The sequence below is a fragment of the Alexandromys fortis genome, unplaced genomic scaffold (assembly GCF_014885135.2).
Source record: "Alexandromys fortis isolate MF-2015 unplaced genomic scaffold, M_Fortis_MF-2015_v1.1 scaffold_223, whole genome shotgun sequence".
Taxonomy (NCBI): Eukaryota; Metazoa; Chordata; class Mammalia; order Rodentia; family Cricetidae; genus Alexandromys; species Alexandromys fortis.
Genome location: NW_026068095.1, coordinates 1,110,943 through 1,133,394, shown reverse-complemented (window position 1 = coordinate 1,133,394; position 22,452 = coordinate 1,110,943). Strand labels below are relative to the sequence as shown.

The 22,452-nt window shown below is 42.0% G+C and overlaps 1 protein-coding gene across 1 annotated transcript in view; it reads left to right on the top strand.

Moving 5' to 3' along the window:
- Borcs5 (BLOC-1 related complex subunit 5) overlaps nt 1–22,452 on the top strand; it is an 88,270-nt gene that overhangs the window by 42,370 nt on the left and 23,448 nt on the right. The window contains exon 3 of the mRNA XM_050123226.1: nt 11,014–11,171. Coding sequence (XP_049979183.1) covers nt 11,014–11,171 — 158 coding nt within the window. The remainder of the gene's footprint in view (nt 1–11,013; nt 11,172–22,452) is intronic.

Sequence of the window (22,452 nt, the reverse complement as noted above, 5' to 3'; positions counted from 1 at the left end):
TGAGATTTATTTTTTATTATTTTCTGTAAAAGTGCATGCCTGCATGTGTACATGTATGAGTGTATGTCCACTTACATATGTTTCTGTGGTCAGAAGAGAGCACATCCCCTGGGACTGGAGCTATAGATACTTGTGAGCTGCCTTGTGTGTGCTGGGAATAGAACCCAAGTCCCCTGGAAGAGCAACCCACTGGTTGCTTAACTGCTGAACCAACTCCCCAGCCTGCTTCCATGAAATTCTTTATTTTCTTCCAATGTATTTTGTTTTATCTTGTCTCTAGAGGAAATTTAATACACAAATATTGGTAGGATAGGAAAACTTCCCATGTTTTTTCATACTCAGTGAGTAAACGGGTCCCAAAGTGTGTTTTAAAAGTCATCTGTAAGAAATGGTTTGAGTGCACACACTTCTCTTTTTCCATTGACAATAGAAACTGCTCTTTCCTGTCTTCCCTTTCCTTTCTTGGTTGAAGATGTTACATACATGATCTCATCTAATGGCTTCGGAAGTATCTGGGTCAGCATTTCCTCATTTGCTAACAAGAGTTGCCGAGACTGAAAGAGTAGTCAGAGCTGAAATTTAAACACAAGTTTAGTTCTAATGCCTGTTGATGTAATCAGTTTGCAAACCTGTTTCCCTAACCTTAATTGCTTTAACTTCAGCATGAATTTTATACATGTGCCTGTTCAAAATACCTGTTTTAGATTGCTTAGTCACTTTGTCACACTGGCAGCATGAGTGTGATTTCTGGAGATAGCTGGCTTCTGCTTGCTTCTCCTTGTCACTCTCACCTGCTCTGGGGACATCAAAATATAACCTCTATAGTGGCCCAGCTCTCCCTGTCTCTTTGTAATGCCTTTCTACTTCTGGAGAAACTGAAGCACGAAAGGAAAGAAGGGTTAGTTACAGAGCATCATGTGATGTTTCTTCTTAATGTTATTGACCCACATTTTCTACAAAGAAGCATGTTTTCACAGCTGTGTGCCATAGGGACAGTGGGGGGCACGTCTGAATCTTTTTAGCTCAAGTGTTTTTTTACAGATAGAGTACTGATGCATGTGTTCAGGGACTTAGAATGTGGAATCCGGTTCTTCCAGCACGACGGTGGGGAGCTTTGTGTTTATGGTTTCATAGAGATTTAGATACGTTATCACAGTGAACTTGGGGCCAGGGGTCAGAGAACTAGCTAAAGGACCTGCTAGATGTGTCGTTTATTGCTGTAGATCACTCAGGCTCTGACTGGATGATGACGGGATGTATTTGTGTGTTTCCATGTAGTTGCTAGGGGAAGGAGCAAAGTTTAATATGTGGTCCTGTTGATCTTCAGTATCATTTTATCTTGTGGTTCCATATAACCCTTTTCTGCATCTTCAGAGGCTGCAGTCAAACAATTTATAGATAAGGACTCACTTAGAAACTACACATATCTTCAAGTAAGGGTGACATAAGCTTACTTCAGAGACAGGAATGAGTTCATTTCTGTGCTATATAATAGGAGTAAAATGTGTGTCGTACATTCTGGGTGTGGTGGGGGCACACCTATAATCCCAGCACTTAGAAAGCTGAAGCGGGAGGATTGCAGCAGACTCATAGGATTGCCTGGGCCACATAGTGAGCTCCAGGCCAGCCTGGGCTGGGCTACAGAGTGAGACCCTGTCTAAATCTTTCTCTCTGACTCTTTCTCTGTCTCTCTCTCTCTCTCTCTTTCTCTGTCTCTCTGTCTCTGTCTCTCTCTCTCTCTCTCTCTCTCTCTCTCTCTCTCTCTCTCACACACACACACACACACACACACACACACACACACACACACACGTGCAGCTGCTCAAAGAATAAATAAACCCAGAGCTTTGCTTGAGCAAATGGAGTGAGATGATGGGTATTTAAGCTTCTTAGACGTTGGTAGTTTGAGCCCTGGCCCAAGAAAATGTTGTCTTATTCTGTTTGTGGTGCTCTAATGAAATACCTAAGAATGCATACATTATAAGGAACAGACATTTAGTTTTTACAGTTTTAAAAGCTGGGCTACCCAAGATACGGTGCTCACAGCTGTTTAGTGAGGGCTCAGGGCTCAGGCTTTGCTCTGACCCTTTACCACAGAAGCTGAAAGACAGTAAGAGACTTCCTCTATTGAGCCCTTTAAGAAAGGAACCTCTACTTCTGTATACTGTTACAAGTTTGGAGGGGACATATTCAAACTTATACTAAGCACCTAGTATGTAGATAACCCTGCCTTCAGAAATCTGTGGGGCTGGAAAGATGACTTAGCAGTTAAGAGCACTCACTGGCTGTTCTTCCAGAAGACCCAGGCTCAGTTCTCAAGCCCAACATGGCAGCTCAAAGCCATCTATAAATCCAGTTCCAGGGGATGTGATACCCTCACACCAATGCACATAAAAAAGTAAAATAAATTATATTTAAAAATGAAAATTTGATGGGACTAGAGAGATCTCAGTGGCTGAGAACACTTGGCTGCTCTTTCATAAAACTGGGATTTGGTTCCCAGACTTAGAAACACCTGTAACTCCACTTTGGCTTTTGAAGGCACCAGACACATACATGGTGCAATGCATATATTCAGACAAACATTATTATGCATAAAAACAGCAAAAATAATCAGGCATGCTGGTGCATCCCTTTAATCCCAGCACTGGGGAGGCAGGGGCTGGTGGATCTCTGTGAATTAGAGATCTATATAGCAAGTTTCAGGTCCACTATGAATATACAGTGAAATACTGTCTCATATACATATATATGGATATATGTGTGTACATATATGATAGTTGTGAATATATACCATATATATGTATATATGACTATTGTATATATGTGCACACACAAAGAAAAAGAAAATAAATTTTTGTGGGACAGTGGATAAAGGCACTTGCTGCAAGGCTGACGGCTTGAGTTAAGTCCCTGGAACCCACATCGTGAAAGGAGAGAATAAATTCCCCAAGTTGTCCCCTGACTCCCAACATGAGCCCTGGGTTATTTGTGCCCCTCCCTACAGAAAATAAATAAAATGTAAAAAAAAATTAAAGTGAAAATTATAGAAGTTGAAAATTGGAAGAAAGCTTTGTTCAAGAACTCTGTTTCCAGGCAAGGATATGCAATTTTCATTTTGTTTCCTGTTGATCACCTTTCCTGTCTTGGCCTTCTTATTACAGGAGTATTGTAGAACGTGTTTACTTAGTGAAATCTAAAATTAATTGTTTAGACTTTCCTTTGGGCTGCCTGCTCACAAAAAACAACACAGAGACTGATATTAATTCTGAAAGCTCAGCCTCAGCTTAGGCCTATTTCTTATTAGTTCTTACAACTTAACCCATTTCTGTTAATTTACTTTCTGCCTCATGGCGTTTTTACCTCGTTTCTGCACTGCCCATCCTGCTTGTTCATGGTGTCTCTTGGCATCTCCACCTTCTTCTTCCCAATGTCCTCTGTGTCTGGAAATCCTACCTACTTACTGGCTGGTCAGCTTTTAATTAAACCTATCAGAGCGACACATCTTCACAATCAACCTGACTTAGCGTAAGCTACACATAACCTAACATGTATCATGTAACCCCTCTTCTGAGGCTGGCTTCAATGGCTTCAGTCCATTCCCAGTGTTATGCAGCATCATGACTGTCACCCTCCACTTTTCTACAATCTCAGACTGAATTCTGAAGCCATTGACCTCCAAAGTCATCTACTGTGGCAACCCTTATACTCTTTCCTTTTACTAGGAGTTTCACTGTTCTGTGGACTTCATGAAAATGGAATTTTTTTTTCTAGTTTAATTCAGCTAATGAAATGTTTTGAGGTTCACTAAGTTTGAGTAATGTTCTGAGACAGACCTCAGGAGTCAGGTCTCTCCTTCCACCCTGTCCCTCATCAGCCTTATGCTCATTAGACAAGGCCTTTGCTTCCTTCTGAGTTACCTCCTAAGTACTTTAGGCTTTCGATGTGTTGTCATTGACCCTGCTTTCTTGAGTTCTGTGCTTTGTGGGTTTTGCATTATTAGTATAGAAATGCAACTGTCTTTCACGTTGACTTTGTATCATCTTACTTTACTGCATTTTGTTTATTAATTCCTACAATATTTAGGGATTTGTCCATATAAAATCATCATCCCCATGATCAGACGCCACTTTATTCCAGTTTGAACACCTGCTTTTTCTTTCCTTGCCTAATGGTTCTGGTTGGAACTCTATTATCATGCTGGGTAGAAGGGCCAAAAAAAAAAAAAAAAAAAACAAACCAAAAAAACAACAACAACAAAAACAAAACAAAAAAACGGGGTTACTACTTTGTTTCTGATCTCATGTCTGGTCTCTTTCCTCGGGATCATCATTTTTTCTGTCCTTTGGAGTTCTTACTCTTGGAGGCATCATACTATCATACTACTACTTTGCCTTTTTTTTTTTTTTTGGCTCTTGTGCCCCTTTGTTGCCATTTTGCACGTGGCTATCCAGTTGACCCTACTTTCTGTCCTGTTTTGTGTGATTTTTTTTTTCTAACGGGATCTCATGTAGTCCTGGCTGATCTTGAAGTTGCTGTGTAGCCAGGGCTGGCCTTGATCGTCTTTCCCCATCTCCCAAGTGCAGGGCTTACGTCTTGTTTTGTTGGATTAGTTACGTCTGGCATCTTTTATAGATTATATGTTTTATGTATTATTGACTGGCCCTTTTAAGATTATTTTGAGAAATTCCTCTTTAAGTTGTATTTTTTTAAGTTGGATTTTTAAAATTATTTTTGTTTTAGCTCCTATTCTAATTTACCTTCATTACTTTTTTTTTGGTTTATTGTTTGTTCATTTGCATTTTGATTTTTCAACACAAGGTTTCTCTCTGTAGCCCTGGTTGTCCTGGAATTTACTCTGTAGACCAGCCTGACCTCAAACTCAGAGATCTGCCTGCCTCTGCCTGCCAAGTGCTGGGATTAAAGGTGTGCGCCACCATTGCTGCCCGGCATTTTTTTTTTCCTTCTTGTATTTAATGTCTGCTTCTTCTAGTGGTTACCTTGGAAAGTGGAATTGTATTTTTGGCATTTCCTACAAGGCTAGTACACAGTGATATGTGCCTAGCAAATGCACCCCCCCCCCACACACACACACTCAGTATGATAAGCTAGCTCAGCCCTACAGACAGATTTTGTAACCCTGCTTTTTTGACTCCTGCAGTAGTTGGGAGCTGGAGACTTTGGAAGAGAGAGTGAAAATGTATAAATGGCATATGTAATGTGTCAGATGTAGCACCATGTAGATGTCACAGGCCATGCAGGGCTCGAGTGTGGAGAAGTGTGATACTCCACCACCATTACATAGCACTCAGTGCAATCTCTGGATTATCCCAAGTCTACCTGACCCCAGAGCTCACACCTTTGCCATATCCCTCAGTGTCTCTGTTTCCTACCAGATGAATTCAAATAGAGAACAAGCCTGTGAGCCTGGAGATTGTTCAAGAAATCAGAGGACTCGGATATCTGACTTAGTTATTTGGGTGGAAAGGGAGATGGGGAAATGCTAAGGACACCGAGGTATATGACTTGTGCCCACTGATTGCCTGTGGAAAAGTTGTATGTCCTTTGTTTCTCTGGTCCCTATGCCACGTCCAGATAAGTAAGCACTGAGACTTGGCTGAAGGAAGACTTCCCATGCCCCTGCCATGCCACAGATTCTCTTAAGGACTGAGTGCCACTTCAAAGTTCTTGATTTGGGGGGGAATTGGATTTCTTTTCTTCTTTTCTTTTGGTTTTCCAAGACAAGGTTCCCCTATATAACGACCTGTGTGTCCTAGAACTCTGTAGACCAGGCTGGCCTTGAACTCACAGAGATCCACCTGCCTCTGCCTACCTAGTACAGGGATTAAAGTGCACTACTTTTGTCTGGCACTGATAGGAATTCATACAGCCCAGGCTGCAACTTGCTGTGTAGAAAGGATGACTTTGAACTCCTGGTCTTCTTGCTTCTACCTACAAAATAATGCTGGGATTCTAGTCCTGCCCACCATGTCTTGATGTGGGGAAGTCCTTCTGTATATATTTTGCTCTTATTGGCTAATGGATAAAACTGTTTTGGCCAGTGGCTTAGCAGAGTAAAGCCAGGTGGGAAATCCATATAGAGATGGAGAAAGAGAGAGAGAGAGAGAGAGAGAGAGAGAGAGAGAGAGAGAGAGAGAGAGAGGACAAAGACATATCATGTAGCTGCCGAAGGAGAACATCGCAGCCTAAACACCAGAGCCTTACCAGTAGGCCACAGCTTTGTGGTGATACACAGATTAATAGAAATTGGTTAATTTAAGATATAAGAATTGGGCAGGAATATGCCTAAGCTATTGGCTAAGCAATGTTGTAATTAATATAGTTTCTGTGTGATTATTTGGGTCTGGGCTACTGGGCACCAACGAGCAGTCTCTGTTTACAATGCCTAGTCTATGCATGAACCTGGGCTTTGTGCACACTCGTCAAGCACTGGACCAGCCGAGCCACCTCTCAGCCCCACCCCCAGCCCTACCATGCTAATTCTTAGAAAGGGAGGAGTAGGACTGAGGAGGTGGGAAAGCAGGGTAAGGCACACAGCTCTGGTTAGAAAAGGCAAGAGCAGGGGCTGGGGAGTTGACTCCTGGGTAAAGTGCATGCTGTGTGACCATGAGGGCCTGAGTTGGGCTCCTAGAACTTACAGAAAACGACAGGCATAGCAAGAAGGTCCAGCAGGTAAAGGTGCTTGCTGAGAGCTGTACGCAGCTTGTGTTGGTTCCTAGGACCCATTTAGTGCTGGGTGAGACAGACTCTAGAGCTATTGACAGTTGATGGCTACTAGAGGAGGGGGTCAGTTTTCATTCAGGGTGTGGTTCCTGGTTGGGTGACCAGGTTCCGGTGGATGATCCCACACTCAGAGGTACATAAGCAGAACTAACTGGACTCAATGGGTTACTTATAAAAAGGACAAGAAGTTAGGAGGGACATGAGAAGAGGGTCTGAAAGCAATGAATATTATCAAAATTCATTTTATGCATGAATGAAATTCTCAAAAGATTAATAAAAACATTTAAAGCTAAAGAAGTTTTAAAGGTTTATACCAAACAAGTTGTCCTCTGATCTTCATAGTAGTACTGAACTATGCACGCAGGCATAGTAGGATGTGCGCGCACACAGTAGGATGTGCACACACACAGTAGGTTGTGCACACACACAGCGCCAGATGTGGTACACACCTGTAATCCTAGTGCTGGGATGTGGAAACAGGTACTGTGGGATTTCAAATGGCAATTTGGTGAGGACACTAGCATTTAGCTCACACAGAGGTGGTTCTTTTCATTTTTTATAGCATGTTACTTAATTATACCTTTCCAGTAACTTTTGCCAAAGTATTAGAGTCTACTTTCTAGATTCTGTCATTTAAAAAATATGTGTCCAACATTATACTGTTAATTTCTAATTTTACAACTAAGCTCTCAGGGTTGAGACATTCAGTTTGGCAATGGCGTAATTTAATAAGCACATGGCTCTGTACTATATTTTATGTTTTAACTGTTACGATGTTTAACGTAAAATAACTCAGAAAAATGGGAACTGAATTTCTAGCCCCCATGATTTTTTCCCCTTAACACTTTACATTAAGAGATCGGTATAGTTGGCAATTTGTTGGCTCTATTAGTGTCTCTCTGGATCCCTACCTCACCCAGTCCTTGGAGCCCACTCCTTACTTCTGTATAAAGAGAGTGGCTTCAGCATGTTCTTAAGAACTATGACCAGTGTTTGCCGTTCTCAAGCACCACGTAATAAATGGAGTCCATTAGCCCAGGTCTGAGCTCAGTAAACACGGACAGATGTCTATTATGTAGTGAGGAATCATGATGTCTACTTTATTATTATTATTATTTGCTTTCTGGCTTTTTGGTTTTTCTGAGACAGGGTTTCTCTGTGTAGCCCTGGCTGTCCTGAACTCACCTCAAACTCAGAGATCCACCTGCCTCTGCTTCAGAGTTCTGAGATCAAAGGTGTGTACTACCACTGCCTGGCTAATGTCTGCTTTTTTTTTTCCTTTAATGACTCAGAAAAGGTCTGGGTATTATAAAATGTGACTTGTGGAGCATAGATGTGTTTGGGTATTCTTTTACTTCCTGGTTTCCTATAGTTTGAAAATTATATTGCAATAAAATGTAAAAAAGAAAAATCCCACTTACAAATTAATTATTAAAACATAAATTCTAGTAAGGTGAGCATCCAAACTGCCTAGGCTCCCACAAAGCCAGTACGTGCAATAGGATCAAAAACCCATTGCCATTGTTCTTGAGTTCTCAGTAGTCCTCATTGTTCACTATGTTCATCGAGTCCGGTTTTATCTTAGGCTTTTTCAGACCCAGGCCAGCTGGCCTTGGTGAGTTCCTGATAGAACATCCCCATTGTCTCAGTATGTGGGTGCACCCCTCGCGGTCCTGAGTTCCTTGCTCATGCTCTCTCTCCTTCTGCTCCTGATTTGGACCTTGAGATTTCTGTCCGGTGCTCCAACGTGGGTCTCTGTCTCTGTCTCCTTTCATTGCCTGATGAAGGTTAATATTCAGGAGGATGCCTATATGTTTTTCTTTGGGTTTTCCTTATTTAGCTTCTCTAGGATCACTAATTATAGGCTCAATGTCCTTTGATTATGGCTAGAAGCCAAATATGAGTGAGTACATTCCATGTTCCTCTTTTTGGGTCTGGCTTACCTCACTCAGGATAGTGTTTTCTATTTTCATCCATTTGTATGCAAAATTCAAGAAGTCATTGTTTTTTACTGCTGAGTAGTACTCTAATATGTATATATTCCATACTTTCTTCAGGGCAGGGAACCCTGATAGCTCTTTGGGCAGACGAGGGAGGGGGACTAGGCTGGGGGAGGGGGAGGGAAATGGGAGGCGGTGGTGGGGAAGAGACAGAAATCTTTAATAAATAAATAAACGGAATTAACCATTAAAAAAAAAAAGAATAGATTTAGCTCAGGAGGAAGTTGAGCACTGCATTTGCATGTAGCTTCTACCTTATTCCTCTGGCTTAAGGGATTCCCTCTTACCCTGCATCCAAGATCCCAGGATACCTTGCGAGGCTAAGATTACGTCAGCGTGCCACAAAATGGGGGTGCTTTAAAATCGAGGCCTCCTCATGTCTGGGGACCGTGCTCTTTTCAGCGAGCAGTTTACTCACATTTCCTCCATTAGGCGGAGAGTGGATGTTTATCTTGGATGGTTATTTTAGACCCGAAATGGTATCGGCTCATTCTGAACAACTGATAGGCAATAAAAAAAATGCATCCATTTAATTAACCTAAGCTATGTATTAGTGGTTTAAAGCTCAGTCATTAGGGGGAAAAAGGTGGCTCAGAACCGTAAGCAGGCTGCTTGGGATTCTGGAGCAGGTTCCTGTGTAATTAGAAAACACATTGTATGAAATTCAGAGGATTAATTAAAGTTAAAATTTGAGGGACTATATTGAAAAAAAAAACATAAATTCTACCCTGGAATATAATTCATTCTTTATTTTGTTTGACATGGTCTCGTGTATCACGGGTTGACCTTGGATTCATTATGGATCCTCATGCTTCCACCTCCAAGGGCTGAGTCCCATGAGGATGTGAGCACTGTGTAGCATGCCTGAGGATTCTTGACACAGCACAACTGCATGGCCCACTGCACACCATCCCGCGCGAGAAAAAGCTTGGATCGAATTCCCATGTATGAGAACAGCAAGGGCCCGAAGGTGGAAGGGCAGGCTGAGTTTTGGCATGGGAGGCCCAGCACATGCCCAGGGTCATGTATGTTTGATGTTCCTTGTGCTCTAGTGTTAAGAGCAGGACAATATGGCAGAATGAATGATTCTCAGAATGTGCCAGCTGGAGGGCGAGTGTCACAAGGGAGTCTCTGAGGTCAAACTATTTTTGTGGTAATACTCGAACATAATTTGCACACCAGTGCCAGTCTTAAAAGTGTATAGTGGATGTATAGTGGAGTTCCTCAGAGACTCTGTGAGGAGAGACGCTGACTTACAAGCAGGGGAGCTAAGAGGATCCAGCACTTTCTGTTAAGCAAACCACTAAAAAGACATGTGAAAATAGAAACCAGTATCACCCTTCTGACTTTTATGCTTTGGAAAATAAAAATATTTTCCTCAAAATCAGTTATATGTTAACTGTGACGTGTTAACTATTATTTCAAATATTTGTGAGAAGCATGCATTTATTTAACACTAAAGAATTTCATCAGTCTTAACTTTTAATAGGTTAACAACAGTAAATACAATGTCAGTAATTCTTGAGAATATGTAGGAGGGGCTTGCTTCATATCACACTTGCATTGTCTTGGTAACCAAATGTCCATGGGCTTAAGTTCTAGTCAGGACTTCTGATCATAGGCAAGTGTAGTAGCCTCTGTAATTGAACTGATTTCTTCTGAAGCAGATTTTACCTGACATATGCCCCTGTAGGAAAGCATGGTAGTTCAGTGTGAAGGTTTTGAGAACATAGTCCCCTGTGCTTACTGGTGTACTACAGCTAAGCCAACCAATGTTAGGAAAAGACACAGCCTTTCAGGCCCGTTCGCTGGCAGTCTGGCTTTTGTTTTAATTTTGGTATCATATTCTAGTAATTTCCTTATACATTTTCCAGGTAGCCATATTAGTAACCAATAGTAATTAAAATTAAGTAAATGCATCTTCCATCCTTTTCAGTCAAGAAACTGAAGTACTGCGCTAAGGCCAGCAGCTCTGTCTGAGGGAAACCACTGCTCATTTTGTGATGATCAGAAAGTTGCTCAGCCTCTCTGTGTCTTGGCTCTGTCATGTGGAAAACAGGGCTAAGAAAGTAATGCAGAGGAAGCACACAGTAAAAGTGGCTGGGGAGTGCTTGCTGCCTTGCCAGGGGTAGTTGCAGTGACTTTCATTTGCGTAGAGCAAAAGATGCTGAGTTAAGTGTCTCTTTCCCTGCCTCCATGAACTTCAGCTAGGTAATCCCAAGTTTATTAGCAGTAATTCTCATTTCATTTTCCCCTCTCTCCTCTGAAGGGCTCTTGAGTGGACAGACGTCCCCAACAAATGCCAAACTGGAGAAGCTGGACTCTCAGCAGGTGTTGCAGCTCTGCCTACGGTACCAAGATCACCTGCACCAGTGTGCAGAAGCGGTTGCTTTTGATCAGAATGCTCTAGTCAAGCGAATCAAAGAGGTAACGTCCCTGTGGGGGATACTATCCCAGACTCATGACCGTAGTAAGTCATCTGGTAAAGATGTTCCAGGTGAGAACTGCCAGGGTTTGACTCCGGGTTCACAGCTGTCTATTAAACAAGGTCAGGCTTGTTTAATTCCTCTAAGCATAGGAAATGGACCTAACAGTGGTGGCAAGGCTGAGTGTGATGGGCTGCTCAGTGGCTGGTAGCTGTGTTAGCATGTACAAAGTCTTGCCATTGTACATTTGCTCTAGTTATATCTGTGCTTAGCTTTTTCTTGTGTATAATTTTTATATTTTTCAAAGTAGATAATTATTTACTTTTAATGTAGGAGACTTGGTGTATTCTTTACTCTTTTCACAGTGTTAGTACATGAAATGTCCAGTGGTCTTTATTGGCTATAAGTAAGTGATTATGTCTTTTTAACCCTAAATGCCTTTGTGACTACAGATACAGTATCATTCATGTGAAATTGCCTACAAGCAAAGAGCATGGTACAGGCCTGGGCTGCAGATTTGTTGGGAGACTGCTTGGTTAGCAAGCATGAGTTGCTGGGTTCCATCTCCAGACCATGTTAACTGAATATGGCTGATACATAGATGTGATCCCAGTATGCAGGAGGTTAAGACATTCAAGTTCAAGGTCATTCCTAGCTATCCAGCAAGTTGGAAGCTAGCCTTGATACATGAGGCCCTATCAATAAATAGACAAATTTAAAAACATGGTACAAATATGTTTACCAATAACCATAGTAGGTTCATGGTTTGAGCACTGAAATAATGTATTGACCACACACATTTTTGAGAGAACTGAGTAATAAGCAAATATACATTCTAAAATTTTCAGTCAAGGAAGAACTAATATTCCTGCTATGAGGTAGTATCATATGAAGGAAATTTTGCGAGCTAATCTAGGAGAGATTACTCAGGAGGATGGTACCACTGGGTTTATTCAGTTGGCCATGGGCCATCAACTCTGATAAGAGAAGATGAACATGAAGAAACAAACAGGTGAAGGGTTGCCGGTCACTATACATTGCTTTCCTATTAGTAATAAAGATAAACAACCAAGTCTGTTCTTAGAGATTCTGAAGTAGTCATTTGCTATAGTAGCACTTTTCAACATTTGGCATTATTTTTCATAAAAGATATGAAAATACGTATTTTTATTTCATGAGTAAAAAACTTGGTTAACTTACATCACAGTGGCAAAATACCCGACACATATTGATTCTAGTTTCAGTACATGGCCACTTGGCTCCATTGTTTCTGGGTCATGGTGAGGCACAGTAGCCTGAAGGAAGCATGTGGTGGAGTAGAGGTGTTCAGCTTGTGACAGCTGAGAGGCAGGGGCCAAGGATAAAGCATCCTTCAAAGGCATGCCTCCAGTGGCATACATCCTACAGCCAGGCCCCCATCTTCCTGTACATGACATCAAGCTATCAATCTATCAAGGGGTTAATCCACTGATTATGTCAGAGCCCTCATGATCCAGTTACCTTCCAGTGATTGGATCCATATGCTGGAGACAAGTCTCCAAAACAGGAACATTTTGAGGAGGATTTCATGTCCAAATCATAGCAAGTGCTATTATCTGGCTCTATTCAATATGACCGTCCTTGCTGCTTGGCATTGATGTAGCCCTAAATGTATTTATTGAGACAGGGCCTCATGTAGTACAGGTTGATACATAAATGAGGCTAATTTTAAACTTCTGGTCCTTCTGCTTCTACTTTCTAAGTGCTGGAATCTCAGGTGTGCACCACCACTCCCAGTTTATGCAGTGCTGGAACCTGTGGCCTTGGGCAGCCTAGGCAAGTACTCTACCAGTTTAACTATATTCCCAGCCCTGGCCTTTCAAGTATTATTTACTTTTCTATAGTATGATCCATAGAGCTCTTATCCCCAAACGTGGGTATGCATAAGCATCACTTCAGTTTGTTCATTTGAATGGTGCATTCTCCCTCCCCTAGGGTGTGGCCCATGAATCATTGTTTTAATAAGCTTGCCAAATGATACCTAATGCTGTCCTTCATTAGCTAGGATGTGGGAACCACTGTTATAAAGGGCTACTTTCCAAAACAAGTCCTAAAAACTCATCCCATGTAGGTTAAGCTTCTTGCATATTCATTACCACACCTTGGAAACTCATATCACAGATACTTAAAGTTCTTAGGAGTCTCACAGTAAATATAACCCATACATTCCAAACTAATTTCACCTCAAAACACTTGTCTTAAATAACATCTGTTTATATCCCATAAAAGTAAAGATTCTTATTAGCACATATTCACTTTATAAAATAACCAGTTTCATATTTTCATAAATGTGTACCCTATAATTTGATCATGTTCACCTCTCAGTTACCCTTGTTTGTGTATTCTTCTTCATGCCTCTGTTCACCCTTTTCAAGTAGCTTCCTTCCATTTTCTTGTCTTAATGCATTTTCAATAGTATTTTTATTTATTCTCTAATTTTGGAGATGTATACAATGTATTTTGGATCATACCCATCCCATTTCCCCTTCTCTCAATGCTCTCAGCACACTTTTAACTTCATGTCTTCCTTTTCTTTCTATGGCTCACTGAGTCGCAATTAGTGCTGCCCTTGTGTGCATGGGTGTGGGCATCTGCTGGAGCATGAGCAGCCCCTTCCAGAGATAGACTCCTGAAGAACAGTGATTTGTCCTCTTCCAGGAGGCATCAGCTACCAGTATCTCCTCAGCCAGAGATGGGCTTTATGGGACCCTCTCCCATCCATGCCGGAGTGTTGACTGCCTTGTTCTTATTTAGATAATCACAGCTGATGTGAGTTCATGAATGCAAGGGCCCTGTTTTACAGCAGTCCTACCCAACCTCTGGCTCTTAGAATCTTTCTGCCACCTCCTTTGTATTGTTCCATGAGCCTTGTGGGAGTAGGAATCATACCTATGTCCATTTAGAACCAAGAACTCCACGGTCACTTACTGTCTGCTGGGGCTGATCTAGAAGTTTCTTCCTTTCTAGCTGGCTTTTAAAGTACCAGAAGGGCTGTATAGGCTGTTGGGGGATGGGAGTGGGGGTTAGTCATCAAATCTTACCTAGCTGTGAGCTCTGTGAGCTACAGTACCAACCAGCCAGCAATGCTATGCCTATTGGTACAATAGTGGCCTGAATGTGATGGGAGTAGCCAACTATTTTCTGATTGGAAAGTGCTGATGCCCAATCCCTTTCTAAGTTAATTAGACCAAACTCTTTTAAGGGCATTGGCCAGAGGGAGGGGAAGCTAGGGGCTAATATTTATGAAACCACTCTACATGATTTTCATATGGAGCCAGGGTTGAGAACCAGTGCTTTGGAGCACTCACATAAACACATTAAACTGAGTTTAAAATTCTCTTTGAGGAACTTTGAAATTCAGTTTGAGTAGCCAGGATATATTGAGCATCTCCAGTGCAAAATCCATAATCTGAAATGCTCTAAAATTTGAAAGGTTTCCACAAGTGTAAAATCCTACATCTGAATTAATGTGATGATTACAGTCAATGCACAGGCAGAGGGCTGGGGATGTAGCTCAATGGATGAGTGCTTGTCTAGTATGGTCAAGGCTCTGAGCTCTATGCCCAGCATTATAAACAAGCAAACAAACACTGCATAGACATGCTAAAATACCATATATAGTCATCTTGAAGCTGTGTGTGTAAGATACATATGAAGTATAAATAAATTTCATTTTTAGGATTAGGTCCCATCCACAGGATATCTCATTATGTTTATGTAGCTATCCCCAAATCAACACTAAAACCTCCTGAAACATTTCTGGCTCCAAGCATTTCAGAGATGGAATAGTCAATCTCTCGTCACTCAGGATTATTACAAAATAGGGAGCAGTTCTTACAGTGCTGAGCAGTACCTCAGCAGCTCGTAGGGCAGTGGGAGGGACAGTTTCAGGATCTCGTTGGTGATGTCATATGTCCTCTGTGTTTCAGCAAGTGAGTGTTTGCAAACCTCTGAAACATGCATCTATCTCTGCTCCCTGCAAACCCAAGGGTTGGGATTAGTCACTTCCAGATGAATAAGACAGAACACGTAATTTTGAGCAAGCACAGACTCTCTGCTCTTACCCCAGATGCTTCCTAAAGATTTGGTTGGAAGTGTGAAGAAGTGACATAATGCTGTGTATGTTGAAAAGTAAAGACTTAGTGATCACCAAGAATATGCAGCAGATAAGCAGACACCTACAAAACTACAGCCCCTGCGATCTCTTTGTTCATATCAAAAGGAAACCAACCTTAACCATTTTTGATTCACATAAAAGAATATCAAATTTAGATAAGTCTTCAATATGAAAATTGGGTGGTTCTCTTGAATGATAAATTTATGTTTACAAATACATACATCTAAGAAGGGAGAACAAGAATGGAGATGGCTGCCTTCATAGCCTGTTGGGGGATATTTGATCACACTGTGAATTCTGGGTTTGCATTTGTATTAATTAAATAAAATTAACCTTGGGTCAGGAGGATGTGTTAGCAGCTAGTTGACAGAAAGTAATCACAGAGCATCAGAGGCCATCTGGAAGAGACAGAGAGATGCACAGGAAGTAGTGGCGTGTGGTTTGGAGTTGCATAGCATTTTCTGGTCTGGTGAAGCAGAATCACAGGTTTTCCATGGATGCCAGCAAAGAGAGAGGGTTAGCTAGTTGCTACCCAGCCTCTCTGAGCTCACAGATTTTCACCCCAGCCTTTGAATCTTGAGCCTTATTCATAATTAAAATGATAGAGATTTAGTTAAAGCTACTTTTAGTGGCAGTGACAGGGCCTGTGCCTGCGGGAGCAGAATTCTCGCCAGACCAGAGGAGAAGGCCAGTAACTGTGGAGTTGTAATTGCTGGATGAGATAGCAGTAGATTAAGGTGCAGCCACTGTGCCAAGATTAAAACATTTGGTGCCCCGTGTGGGGCACCATTTATAACTGACATTTTCTTTGGGCCACCAACCAGTTTCCAAATAAAGACACAGACTTACTATTAATTATGAATGTTCCACCTTAACGTAGGCTTGTCCCACTAGCTCTTTTAACTTAATTTAATCTGTTTCTCTTCATCTACATTTTGCCTTGGGACTTTTTACCTTCCTTTCTTTCTGTAAGTCCTACTTTTCTGCTTCCTCCATGAAGTGACTGGTTGGCCCCTGTCATCTCCTTGTAATCTCTTTTTCTTTCTCCTTGGGCCTAAATTCCTCTCACTTACTCTCTCTGCCTGGAAGTTCTACGTATACCTTCTCCCTTGCTATTGGCCATTCAGCTTTTTATTAGACCAGTCAGGTGCCTTAGGCAGGTAAGGCAAAAACAACAACACATCTTTACATAGTTAAACAAATGCAACACATCTTTGCATAGTTAAACAAATGTTCTGCAACATAAACAAATGCAACACATCTTTACATCTTTACATAGTTAAACAAATGCAACACATCTTTGCATAATTAAACAAAAGTTCCACAACAGCCTTATGGTAGATCTTGACCACCTGCTGGCTATATGGTGACTCCCTATCCATCACTCAATATTGCTGAGCAACTGTGACATACCCACTTAGAGGGGGGTCCCTTGGAGATTAAAGGGAAATGTGACTTAGTCCCTATTCTCTGAAAGATTAGTCTGGTTAAGGATATGAAAATACACAGGACAAAAATATGAAAGCTACATCACTATCAATGAAACACTGTCAGTGGAGTGTTGTGAATGGGGAACATTCAGTTGCAACGTATAATGGAATGTCTGTGTGAGAGATCAAGATCTCCTGGAGCAATTGAGGCTAAGTGAAATATTAGAGAAAATGGGACTTCAGGGACAGTGAAGAAATAGATTTGGGCTTTGGTGAAACTGTCATATTTCTGCAATAAGGACCACAGCATATTGGCATTTGGAGGACCTCTGAGATCCCCTGGTCGAGTCTCTCATTATTTAGATACATCAATTGAAGTCAGTTAAAGCAGCCTACCCATAGTCATAATATAGTGACCAAAATTAAAATACAAGTGAAAAAATATTGAAGGGAATTTTTATGTTTTTAACTCTGTGTGTGTGTGTGTGTGTGTGTGTGAGAGAGAGAGAGAGAGAGAGAGAGAGAGAGAGAGAGAGAGAGAGAGAGAATATGGAGCGGGAAACTTCATATGAGATGCATTTGAGAGAACTACAGCAGTCACTTCTCTTTTGGGGTTTGCCGTGTTGGAACTCTGGTGTTTGCGTTTGTGAGCCATTTCACATAATAGTTCTGTGAACACTAGAGCCACACAGCAAGGTTCTGATCATCACACTGTCTCTAACCAGTTGTGTAGCCTCAGACTGGTTTAGACTGGTTTACTCAATCCTTAAAAGCCTCGGTCTCCTGGTCTGTTCAGAGATATAAGAACAGTACCTGCCTCAGACAGGTTGGAGGAGGTTAACTGAGTTACCCGAGGTACCATGCTTAGAATTGGGCCTGCAGTACAGTCAGTACACAGTGTTAGCCGTTGTCTTCAGTACCTGTGGTGACAGAGAAAGCCTGACCTTGCCATGAATTGGTTCATGTGAAGTTTCTTGATTCTAGTGGCAGACTAAGTACTGGCCCATTTAGAACCCTGCCCTCAACAACCCATGTGATAGAAACAAGGCAGATATTTTCTGAGAACTGTGTTCCCCCCCCCCACAAACCCTGAGTGATTTATTTAATGCCAGAAATGTGTGACTTTTGTAATTTTTGTAGTTCACTTATCTGTTTAGTCTGATTCTAGTAATGCTTAGGAATAGAAAACTAATTCACTCCCTAGGAAGCTTGGGGTCTTCTGGAGATGTAGAAATAGATGCTGGTAAAATAGTTGTCTTTGGCTTCTAAGCAATGGAAATTCAGGTTTACTGAAAGGCAAAAAGAGAAGGAGATTGCTTACCAACTACTGTGTTTTTCTTTGGGTTTGGGATTGAACAAGACTGTTCCTTCCAGCCAAAGCTGCCACATCTTTGGACATTCTGGTGGGCCTGCTTGCAAAAGACCATCACAGCTGTGCCTGTTGACTGTATTTTTCTGCCCTCATAAAAGGGGCGGGGTGGAGAGGGTCATGGGCCCCTCACCTGAGTATCCTGCCACTTCTCTCAACCCTGCACGTGCAATCAATTCTGCATTAACTGTACAGGGCCTTGAGGGTGGGGCTAAAGGATATAGGTGGGGAATGACAAGGAGAGCGGGATCCACCTATGCAACCTTGGGGAAGCCACGCCTTAAGGCCACTTAAGGTTTTGCCTTTAACCCTTCAACCACGCTCTCTGTAAGGAAGCCTGGTGAGCTTATCAGTTCCCCAGGGTGAACTAGTGGAATCATATCCAGATTTGTCCTTAGGATGTTAGGAGGAGGGGTAGTTGCTTTTTACGTCGTTTCTGTCTCTCCCAGGGAAGGAATGTTTAATAACAATGAGGAACTAGGGAGGAGGCAAGTGGCAGAAGATGCAACTGAGATAATGGAGCTTCTCCTGTCACACTGATTTGGGTTGTGATTTGGTCACATTTCTACATTAGCTGCTGTTCCTGGACAATTTTCATAGCTTTTTACCTAGGATAAAGCTACTAGGCATATTTTGTTGCAGTTAAGATGCTATTATGTTCTTGTTTAAAGACTTAAGCATAAACCCCAGTCTGATTCTGATAGTGCCTGTGTTTTTAATTCTTAGGTGTGTTGGCATTAATATGTCTCATTAACATAAAATTCTGAGAAGCATTGGAAGGGGTTTTGGTGAAGAAAGAGTTGCAATCCCTGCTCAAGCCACATGATTATATAGATTGGAAACAGACTCTCAAGTTTCTAACTCACTGCACAGATCAAGAAACCTCAGTCCTTAAAGTTTACTTGGGACTTGCCCAAGACTTTTCTATTAATTAATGACTAAAGTGATATTAAAAGCTTAATTGTATGTTTATGTGTGTACATGTATGCATGCAAGTGTGCAGAAGCCGGAAGTCAACCTCAAGTGTTTAACTTGTTTTTTGAGACAGGGTCTGGACCTCCCTGGTTAGGCTAGGGTGTTTGGCCAGCAAACCCCAGGGATCACTAGTGCTGCAGGACAAGCACACATCACCACTCCCAGCTTTTTTAGACTATGGGTTGGGGTCAGACTTGGGACTCTTGTCTGCATGGCAAGCTCATTACTGACTGATGGATCTTCTGATTGCTGTTATTCTTTCCCACTCTTTCTCCTATGAGGTGAGCATCCTCAATCCACTATCTCAATCCAAGATGCTCCAAAATATGGAACTTCTTGAGCATTGACCTGAGAAGCAAACAATATTAGGTTTGGGAACATTTACAATTTCAGATTGCTAGTTTGGGGGTGAGCAAATATTCCAAATTAAAAAAAAAAAAACTTCCAAAATCTGAAGTACTTTTTTTTTTTTAAATATTTATTTATTTATTTATTTATTTATTTATTTATTTATTTATTTATTATGTATACAATATTCTGTCTGTATGTATGCCTGCAGGCCAGAAGAGGGCACCAGACCTCTTTACAGATGGTTGTGAGCCACCATGTGGTTGCTGGGAATTGAACTCAGGACCTTTGGAAGAGCAGGCAATGCTCTTAACCACTGAGCCATCTCTCCAGCCCCCCCAAAATCTGAAGTACTTTGAGTACAAATATCATATAAGAGAAGCACATACTTATATTCTCCTTGTTTGGAACCTATCATTTCACTTTTAGTTGCTCTTTGCTTCTTCACACCGTGGACAATTGCAGTGTGAAGAAATATGTACTAATCAGAGCTACTGTTTCTGAGTCTACACTAGGATATAGGGTGTGGGGGCAGGGTAAGGGGAGCCGGCAGGGGTGTCCTCCTGTAATATAGACCTGGATGTAGCTACTTGCAGTGTGAGCTCTGTACTGCGTGCTGCTCTGTGTGTCCTTGCAGGTAAAGACTGATCACAAGTAGGAGTGGTTCCCATGGTGCAGAGCCCTCGTCTATACTGGCACTAGTGTTCACTCGCTGTGCCTTCTTCAGTTTACAGTCTGAGTAGCATGAACTACTGGCTGGCCAGGCAACTCTGCCTGCCACTGCAGACTGAACCTTCTGCAGATAACATTCTGATTCCTGTCCCTGCTTCGAACATGTTCTGGCATCCGTTTCTGCTTTCTTGACCTGAAATTATAAAATAGGCTGAAAGGGCTAGATGGCTGACTTCCTTTTGTCTAAATAGTGAGACAAAGAATTTCCAGAAAAGTCCACAATTTTTTTCTGTCTCACACATTATTCTGATATAAATTCCAGGTTGAGACTGTACAGTGTAGTTATCCCCCCCCCCCTTCTCCTCTGAACAGCCTTTCTTTGCAGTAGGAATTACAGCTGGTTCCTTGGGCAGCAGGAAATGTGGATGGGAGATCGGGCGCACTCCAGTTCTGGCGGTAAGGCATGCTGCACAGTGCTTCCGCAGGCCTGGCTCCATGCTCCTTTCTACCATCCCTGCCCTGCCAAGACACAGAAATCCTGGAATAGGGCCGAGTTGAATTTATTACTTGCCTGTTGGAAATGTAGGCTTGTGTTTTTTGGCTAGGCACGAGCACAGCCTGGTTATTTGACTGCTCCTGCTCTGAGATTTAACTCCCTTTACATTCCGGACACTGACTTTTGAGCTTGTGTGAGCAGCCCTACTTACTGTCAGCTCTCCTGGTGCTAGCCACATACACCAGGCTCCAGAGTCTCTGTCTCCTTCCTTCACAGACTGGCAGTATTGGAGGCTTTGGTGGTAGCCTTCCCCTGTAAGGAACCCCAGGGAATGCCTATAGTCTGGCATAGGTAGTGTTAAGGACATGTAGTTTATAGAAACAGAACTGGAGCTTTAAAAAGATCTTCCCAAACTGGGGGGGGGGGGTACACGCCTTTAATTCCAGCACTTGGGAGACAGGGGCAGGTGGATCTCTGTGAGTTCAAGGTCATCCTGGTCTACAGAAGGAGTTCTAGGACAGCCAGGGCTATTATACAGAGAAACCCTGTCTTGAAAAACAAAACAAAAAAAAAATCTTCCATGTCCTACATTTAAAATAATAAGGAATGTTAGTAAATTTGAACATTAGTGCTACGATAGTTTAGATCTAATATGTCAACCAAAGGCCCAAATGGGTTCCCAGGGTCACACTGTTGGGAGGTGGCAGAGCCACCCAGAAAAAAAATCCCCAGATTGTTCATGGATGCCAAACCCTCCAAAGAAACCCTACCCTGTGTAGTGTTAATCTCTTCCTTTATGGCCAGAGTGAGGAGTTGTCCTCTCCTGCAAGCTCCAATGTGCCAGTCTTGCTGCAGGAAACACAGCATTTCCAGAAAATTCTATGCTTCCTGTCTGTCTTTCAAGTTACTGTGGCACAAATTTAAAGACTAGTATAAACATCTAATCTGGTTATATCAGGGTTTGTTTTTTATAGTAATGGAAAGCTGACTCACTGCTGCAGGGCCTAAAATAATGCCTGGCTTGTAGTAAACAATGAGTGCTTGTTAAATGAACAGCTTCCTAGAGTCTTTGGTTACGTCATCCTATCAATTGATAGGCTTTTTCATTCTGTCATGGAAAAATAACAGTTGTGAGAGTTGGGTTAGGGCTAGTAGGCCAGGCTGCAGCTGTACTCTTGGCCTGTGTAACCTTCAGATGGTACAGAAGTATTATAGCTTGTGCTACTGTTCTGAGTAAAGCCGTCTTGTTAGCAGATGGCTCTCTGTTGAGTTCAGGTTATTAGATTCCTTACATTTGTGACTATGTGATCTCCACAGCATCTAACTGGAAAAGATTGGGAGTGTCTTATGGGCTGAACCTACCAGTTTCACAGAACTGAGGCTCGAACTCAATCATGTGGCCAGATCCACAGGAGCCTGGGAATGGGTGTGTGCTCATGGCTAGACTCAACTCAGATCCATAGGCGGAGCCTCTGTGTCATCTTTGGGCTTCTACTCCTACAGCATATGTGTGGCAAAGCTTGAGCCTCAGAGTGTCAGGTCACATGGCAAACGCCACAGGGTGTAAGTCCTACTGGGAGTGAGACAGTTGTTTGGGGGAACCATTATGTTCTTAAAGATCACTAAACAAAACCAAGACATAGAACTGCACATTCAACATGACTTCAACTGTATTCAGTACTCTTAAAGATCAGAAAGGGCACATGACAGCTAATTGATTACATTGTATGTTAGTGGTGGGATTCTTTTTTTTTTTTTTCTTCTTTTTTTTTATTGAGAATAAGAAAAAAAAGTTTCCGCCTCCTCCCAGCCTCCCATTTCCCTCCCCCTCCCCCC